We start from the raw sequence: 8,665 nt of genomic DNA on the forward strand, positions 1-8,665 counted from the left end.
GTGAAAAATAATTTTTAAAAAATGCCATTTTGTATAGTTAATTTTATCTAAATTTGACTAAAACGTACGTTGTTTTTGGCATTTAGATTGAACGGTTTAAATCTTTAAAAGATTTTTTCTATTAATTATTTCAAGCATCAACACTTAGTGAGATCCATCCTTTATTTTGTTATTTATTATTGAAATCCGTTTTTATTGGTAATGGAATTTTCTTGTTGTGCAAGCCAAGATTAAATTTTGTTGATGTTTGTACAACTTCTAATTGAACTAAAGAGGATTTATTGTAATTCTATTATTCTAAATAATAAAACTTTTTTGCTAGATTAGATCTCGTGATTTTTTTTCTTCACATCGTAAGATTTTTCATGTTAAAAATTATGTTGTCTCTTAAATAATTATTTAAGTAGATGGTAGATATTGTTGTTGCTTGGCGAGTAATAACTTATTTAATTACGTGAAAAAAATATTTGAGATATTATTATTTTTTAATTGCGTTTTCCAACAAACTATTATTTCACTTAATATCTTCAGGTGCACTTGAACCTTCATGCTACTCAATTTTCACGCAAAAGCAACTGGTTATGGTAACACAACGGTAACGGCACTTAACCGGAATAGTCGGTACAATGGATGGTTGCTAGAATTTAGAACAAATAGATGGGAATTGACATCAACTAATGCATGCCTCCAGTGGATAAAGGCTAGGTTTTAGATACATGAAGTTTTATACTAATTTTTAATGGGTGGCTCATGTTGCCTTTGCAGAGCAATCCACGATCACCATGCATACAGGTGATACTAGATCAACAACCGTTCCAGCCTGCGTCTCACATCGGTTGTGGACTGATAGAGTTGAAGTTGATGTTGGTTAGTTTGAGTCCAGATTAATTCAGACATAATTCAAACTAATTTCAAGTATAAGATTAAGGTGATACTCTCAACTGGACATGTGTTGCTTTGATTATTGATGTATGTCTGTCTAGTTAATAATTATCAGCCTATAATTTAAGAGGTTCATGTCTTTTCCATTGCAGTCATCTCAGTTTATAATGAGTGCAATGCACGATGGGTATCATTGTAATGATACTATTTAGGTGGTATTTAAACATTACCATATTTAGTTTTGGAAACTAATTATCTGACATATGGGTTAGAATTTGAAGTTTGGTTGTGTCTAGAACAGGATAATTATATAGATCAGACCTAGCTTTATCTGAATTGCTTAAATGCATTTCATTCTCAATTTAGTTTCGCAGCATAAGCTGGTGATTCGGTAGACCTAGAAAATGAAGCGAAATTTTGCGCAAAGTCTAGTAGTCTACAAAGACAATAGATGTTATTTAACTGCAAGACATCTACTAAAGGATCAAAGTTCAGGAGACGTGGAGGATGAACGGTATTATTGGTTGCAGTACTGTTGGTATCCGACAAATGATCTTGAGCTACACATTAGGATCATATACCTAATTAATGGAGAAGACCGTGGTATGCGCATGAGACATGATTGCACTATGTCAATTAAATCAGTCATGTATAATTCTCTCACGGCACTCATGAATAAATAAGGTGCAACTCCTTGTACTTCTATGACTGTACAGATCCCGATGCTTGCATCTGTTAACAATTCAATCTACTTCCTTGGATTAATATATTGAAATTTCTCATAAAAATGAGCTTCTATTAAGTGTAGATTGATTTTAATTTGATTTATTACGTAATACGGACTAAATTGTCCTCTAAATGAATGTTTAAGGAACGCATAATTAATTTATGATCATACAGTTTTTTTAGTCTCTATTATCTTAGTCATGTAGTATAGTAAGTATTGATGTAGGTCTGATTTAGTTAATAGGCTCCGTAATGGATGAACCCATTAACATTACTAATTACGCTAAGTCCTCGCTCACTCTAATTCTAGGGCATCAAGAGCTTTACGTTTCTAGTGGACACTTATTTCATTGAGAAACATGCATAAAGGAGAAAATGGACTGCAACAATCATTGATGGCTGCTCAAGACTTCTAAAGTATGCTTCGATCTTTTATGGATTAGTCTATAGTTTTTTTATTCTAATCTTTTGTATATAGTCCACAAATTCAACAAAATAATGACTTGAAGTATAAGGCCAGCTCTTATTAGCTTAAAGCTTGATCCAACCAGTTTGTGGCCGGTATGAATCATGACCTATGGAGACTGCATCAAAAATTAACAATGCAAGTCAATTAGAAACCTTGGGCATAAATCACTCTAATCCTGCTCTTTACATACTGTTAATTGGAACCATTCGTAAGCATCAATAATTTATGCATCTTCTGCAAATTAAGCACAAATAATTAAATATCTTAGACCATCGTGAGAACCCACCCGAGAAAGCACAAATGGACTAACCATGGAAATTGAAGCACAGCATCTTTTGGACAAACAGGAAAAGACACCAACAAGAAGTCTCCCATTATCCATCTACATATCCTCTCTCTCTCACCAAACTCTTAGCACCAATGGCCAAAATCTTCCTCCTCTCCTCTCTTCCCATCCTCTCAGTACTATTCCTCTTCCTCTTCCTCTTCCCACTCTCTTATTCCCAAGCTCTCCCCATAAATGTGTGGCCCAAACCCACCACCATCTCCTGGCCAATCCCCAGAGCCACACCTCTCTCCCCTTCCTTCCAAATCCTCTCCGCCTACTCCCAGGAACCCCACCTCCAGTCCGCCGTCGCCCGCTACACCCGCCTCCTCTTCTCCGAGCACCACCACCCCATCGTCGCCCCCGCCGTCAACCTCTCCTCATCCCCACCATTACGCTCTCTAACTCTCTCCATCTCAGACCTCTCCTCCCCTCTCCAGCATGGCGTCGACGAGTCCTACTCCCTGTCCATTTCATCCTCCACCGGGCTCGCCAACTTGGCCGCCATCACCGTCTGGGGCGCCATGCGAGGCCTCGAGACCTTCTCCCAGTTATCGTGGGGTGATCCTCCGGTGATCGCCGCCGATGTCTACGTCGCCGACCGGCCTATCTTTCCCCACCGCGGGGTGATGCTCGACACGTCTAGGAACTACTACCCGGTGGAGGACATCATGAGGACAATTGAAGCCATGGGGGCCAACAAGCTGAATGTGTTTCACTGGCACATCACAGACTCCCACTCCTTTCCTCTTCTCCTGCCGTCGGAGCCCGACCTCGCCGAGAAGGGGTCTTATGGCCCTGACATGCGGTACACTCCGGAAGACGTGAAGGCCATCGTGGAGTTCGGTATGAGCCGTGGCGTGAGGGTGCTGCCGGAGATTGATGCCCCTGGTTAGATTGATGCCATCATTTTTTTTCCTTCAAATTCTTTAATCCATAGTCACATTGGATCTCAAATTTCTTTCACATAACAACACCACGTATAATTTGGATCAAATCTTAAGACAGAGCAAGTCATTTTGGGTAGTGTTGGTGGATAAATTTAGTCCTTGCGTTGGCGTTTGAGTAGGTTTTAATTGGGAAACTTGGGCGGACAAAATCTATGGACGCCAATGAAGAAAGACAAAAAAGGGAAAAAACCGGTGGCTACCATTTTTGGACACTCATATTAATAGATAAGGCATGTAGGCATCTTGGTTGTAATGTTCTATCTCCTTTTTGTTACGGACCTTATGGTGCTTCAGGCAAAGCACGTGTTTAGAAAGGCCAATGAAGCCATTGCCAACCACTCGGAGAACCGCCTCGGAGTGGGAGATGTGAAGTTGCCCTATGTACTCCGTGATATATTGCTTTTTGATTTTCTTGATTGTATCCGTATATGTTATGTGCATGATACTTCCATATTTAACGTGAAAAAAAAGTGCTTGAGATCTTTCCCTCAGAATAATATTAATTATAGGTTTATTATAAACGGGTTCAAATCTACCCACCACCTTTGTCTCGCGACAATTGCAGAATGCCAAGAAGTAATAGGTTTCATACTAGGAAGGAGCATGCAAGTCAGCAGCAGAGGGACAAATTCCTGAATCTCAAGAAACTTTTATTTTATATCAGTTTCTTTTTATTTTATAAAATTGATATCTTGCAAATGTTTTGCAGGCCACACAGGATCATGGGCTGGGGCATATCCTGAGATCGTAACCTGTGCAAACATGTTTTGGCTGCCCAATGGGCTATCCAACTGGGCCGAACGTCTGGCCTCCGAGCCAGGAACAGGGCAGCTCAACCCTCTCAAGCCCAAAACCTACCAAGTTGTTCGCAGAGTCATCCAAGACGTTGCCTCCCTGTTCCCCGAGCCCTTCTATCATGCAGGTGGTGATGAGATTATACCAGGCTGCTGGAAGGCAGATCCATCAATCCAGACATTCTTATCCAATGGAGGAACACTCAGCCAACTTCTCCAGGTTTTTCTCAACTCGACGCACCCTTACATTGCATCCCTTAATCGCACCACTGTCTATTGGGAAGATGTTCTATTGGATCCATTGGTGAAAGTAGAACCGTCAACGATCCCTCCGGAGACCACCGTTCTTCAGACATGGAACAATGGCCCGAACAACACCAAGCTCATAGTTTCCGCAGGATATCGAACAATCGTGTCGTCGTCGGATTTTTATTACTTAGATTGCGGACACGGGGATTTTGTCGGCAATGATAGTTCGTATGATCAAATTGGCAGCGACCGAGGCGGGGATGGAGGATCTTGGTGCGGACCTTTTAAGACTTGGCAGAGAGTGTACGACTACGACATAACGTATGGGCTTAGCGAAGACGAGGCAAAGCTAGTTTTGGGTGGAGAGGTGGCGTTGTGGTCGGAGCAGGCGGACCCAACGGTGTTGGATTCTAGGATGTGGCCAAGGGCATCGGCAATGGCGGAAACATTGTGGTCTGGAAATCGAGACCAGAGGGGGAAGAAGAGGTATGCGGAGGCAACGGATCGATTGAACGATTGGCGTCATCGGATGGTAGGCAGGGGAATTAGGGCAGAGCCCATTCAACCTTTGTGGTGCCGAACGCATCCTGGAATGTGTGATGTGGTTCGGTAGGGAGATGACAATTTATTGGGTTCAAGTTAAAGTATGATTTGCATTGTGAATGTGTTTTCGATGCACTTAACTGTTTGTCTGAAATGCTTGGGTTTTTATTATTTGAAAAGCGAGAAGAAAAGTATATATAATAATGTAGCTATTCAAATGAATATGGATCCTGCCAACCTGCTTTGGATATCAACGTGTCGGAAAAAAACATGGATAACCTTCTAAAAATTTAAATTTGCATGAATAGTCTTTTCAAATTTATATTTATTTCTATATACTCATAAAATATTGTTTTTTCACAAATGCTTCTAATATAAATGTTATACTAACACCATTAATAAATAGCATATTTATTTTAATTAAAAATAAAATAAAATTTTAAAATTATTTTTTGTTCTCCATTACAATCGTTTTATCGATTTTTTTTTCTTGCATATCTACTCATTAAGAGTTTTTTAGTTCTTTTAATTTGAGACCGTTAATTTTTTAAAAGTGTTAGATAATGTGGGCACATATGCAAAAACAAGAATAAAAAAATAAAAAAATAAAATAAGTGTTTTACGAGAGTATACATGTATAGATTAATTTTGGAAGGATATTAATGCATAATTTGACATTTAGGAGGATATTTATATTTTTTTTAAAAAAAAAATACAGTGCATTTGATGTTGAGGTAGAACAGCAGGACTCTAAATCAAATGCAGGCAATCGGTTTTTATCTAGGTAACTTTCAATTTTCAAGGACATGAATGCAATTACCGAGGATGTGAAGATTTTATATAATTCAATGAGGTTGCCAAATTCCTAAGAAACCGATGGCTTCATTTTGGGAGAATGCCTTTGAATATCTCCTCACAAGTTTCCTCTGACGGAGCAAAAAAAGTACCAGAGAGAAAGGAGCAACGCCACTAGAATCAATACACTGTTCATAATAAATAATTATGAAACCAACTCAAGGCATCATATAACAATCACCTGTGTAATAGTATTAGTCCAATGGAGTATAAACGTTTAGCATATGCATGTTGGGCCGTTTTAGCCATGCCAATTGGCACCAGTGCAAGGATTAAAGTTCTACACATTATTAGAAATAACAATGAATGTTAAAGGCCAAGGGGAGGCACGTCCTACCAGGCTACATACGTTTATCGGGAAACGAATGCTGCGACAGACTGGATGAGGTCCTTTGCAACTCACCACTCTGGAGGCTTCATTTGGGTGGATCATAAGCCGATGCCAGATTCGCTAGGTAGCATTTTGCCTTCTTATTTTACCGGCTGCATTCACATTCGTTCCATGTGAACTGCTGTTGTAAAAAAAAAAAAAAAAAAAAAAAAGAAAAAAAAAAAAAAAAAAAAAAAAGAAGAAAAAAAAAAAGGCCAAATAGCTGAAGCACTCGCAATAATTAAAGCCTTCCAAATGATTGGAAAGCTTGGGAGAGTTATATGGATGGGATACCGTCCCAAGGCTCAATCTCTCTAATTTTGTTCCTCACTCCTATGTAAGATTATGATTTCTTTCCACGGCTCCATATGAATCTTAGCTCAGGTACATTCCCCTTTTAAACCTACCGGTGGTCTACTATATGTCCTCCACAACCTTCTCGCACTGCGTTTAGATTTGGTTTTTAGCACCACCTATGAGGGTTCAAAATGACAATTTTGCTCATTAGTTCCTGCCACTCCAGGGACGTCTCCAAGGATGAGAAAAATATTTTAATTTATTTAAAGTCCACTATTGTCACTATTTTTTTTTTTTCACTGTCATGTTTAAATCAATTATGGAATATAATGAAGAATTCTTGTAAGGTGCTTGCAAATTCTCGCTGCTAATTATGAACCTAACATACATATAATTGAAAAGTTTAAATTGTCATCATTATTTTATCAAACTGATTAGCAGCTAATCGTGGAACATAATAAAAATTGCACAAAAGAAGCATGTAAAATCTCACTACAAAATTATCAATGTAACATTAATCATTTAACAATTTGGACCAATCACCTGTAGAAATGCTAAAGATCACTCATCGTAGATCACGCTATGTTTTCATTGATACCACATACTGTATTTCATCATTTTTTAACTGCCACGTAAGAACAATGAATACAACAACTATCAAAAAAAATTATTTCTAAAATCACTCAATATCATGATCCAAACAATCTCTAAAAGCACCTAGCACCAGCATAATTCTATCCATCGTCGCTTATTTTGAATTGAGATGACTTTGACGAGGGATGCGGGTCGCATAAATTATATGTTGATGACTATTAATTAGTTTTCTTAATTTCAAGATACATGCAAAATAACTCTGTATCCAGTTGACAATATTTGTATAAGATAGTATCATCAAATAGCATGTATATCGCATCCGAAATAAAGATCTTGAAATGCAGGTAAACCTAGTGGTTTATAGCTTACCACTCGAGATACACCTTTAGGTGGATGAGGCGGTGTTATTGAGTGCTCTCCGAGATGTGTTATTTTTTTTTGGATGTATTTGTACACATTTTGTATGATATTTTTATTTTAAAAAAAAAATCTTTGATGGTTTATTATTGGTAAAGGAAAGCACATTTTCTATCATGTGGAGCTTGTCAGGCGACAGAGGAGACCATCTATCATGTTCTTTTTGAGTACCCTAGAGCTAGTCAGATATGGAGACATGCTTCAGCTCAGCCCGATCAGAGGCAGCTGTGGGCGTCCGTTGAGGAGTTCCTTCGTCACTTGGAGGCCTCGGTCCGGGGGTCTGTACGCGAGGAGAGGGGGACTCGTGATGCCTACCTGGCCTATCATTGTTGGCTGGGGAGGAATACATGGGTTTTCGATGGTGAGAGCCACTATCCGAGGTTGGTGGCGGACCGAGCTCTACGGCTTGCGGCGGAGATCATCGGCGCTGTTGAGGCTACACCTACTGGGTTGGCTAGGGACATCTGGGGCCCCCATTCTACTCTTGCAGCGTCCAGGACGATACTTGTATCCTGGGTGCCCCCACCCCCTGGCTTTCTCAAGGTGAACTTCAATGGCAATGTATCAGCGGATGGGAGCTGCGGAGGTGTGGGATTTATCATTAGGGATCATGATGCCAGACTTGTGGCGGCAGGTGGACGCAGGATTTTTGACTCATCAGTGGCGACTGCAGAGCTTCAGGCGGCCTGGGAGGGTGTCTCCTATGCGAGGCGGGTACTTGGTGAGGGTCACATCCTACTCGAAGGGGACTCGACCACGGTGGTTGGGTGGGTCCAGAAAGGGGGGTACTCAGTCGAGGACCGGCCGCTGCTTCACGATATCCGTAGAGCGTTGGGGGAGACTGTCTCCTACCAAGCCTCGCACGTATATCGGGAGGCAAACGGTGCGGCTGACTGGGTTGCTTCTTTCGCGGCTCATCATTCGAGACATTTTCTTTGGACAGGCCACGAGGCTGTGCCTGCGTCCTTGCGTAGCATTTTGTTTTCTGATTTTGTAGGCCAGCTTCACGCTCGTCATGTGTGAGCGGCCGATTTACCAAAAGAAAAAAAAAAAAAAAGAAAAAAAAGAAAAAAAGGAAAGCACATTTTGTCCCCGTGCTTTAGGCTTTCCGGTGTCGCAGTCTCAAACTACCTTTTTTTTTTATGCGACACCATCCTCGAAGGTCCGCCATCCGCACGACCAGCGGCATCACGA

The 8,665-nt window shown here is 40.4% G+C and overlaps 1 protein-coding gene across 1 annotated transcript; it reads left to right on the forward strand.

Moving 5' to 3' along the window:
* Window positions 1-2,426: 2,426 nt before the first annotated feature.
* On the forward strand, window positions 2,427-5,058 carry HEXO2 (beta-hexosaminidase 2). Its single transcript, XM_017846805.5, has 2 exons — window positions 2,427-3,293; window positions 4,062-5,058. Exons 1-2 carry the CDS (start codon window positions 2,498-2,500, stop codon window positions 5,006-5,008), a joined length of 1,743 nt encoding a protein of 580 aa, XP_017702294.4. The 5' UTR covers window positions 2,427-2,497; the 3' UTR covers window positions 5,009-5,058.
* The last annotated feature ends 3,607 nt before the right edge of the window (window positions 5,059-8,665 follow it).

The sequence above is a fragment of the Phoenix dactylifera genome, chromosome 1 (genome assembly GCF_051530095.1).
Source record: "Phoenix dactylifera cultivar Ajwa chromosome 1, Ajwa_hap1_PhDact_Kaust_v1.1, whole genome shotgun sequence".
In the NCBI taxonomy this organism is placed as follows: Eukaryota; Viridiplantae; Streptophyta; class Magnoliopsida; order Arecales; family Arecaceae; genus Phoenix; species Phoenix dactylifera.

Bases quoted from the DNA above. Each gene is read 5' to 3' on its own strand.
- HEXO2 (XM_017846805.5), top strand. From the start codon at position 2,498: ATGGCCAAAATCTTCCTCCTCTCCTCTCTTCCCATCCTCTCAGTACTA. The intron at 3,294-4,061 runs GTTAGATTGATG...AATGTTTTGCAG, and splicing joins GCCGGAGATTGATGCCCCTG to GCCACACAGGATCATGGGCT.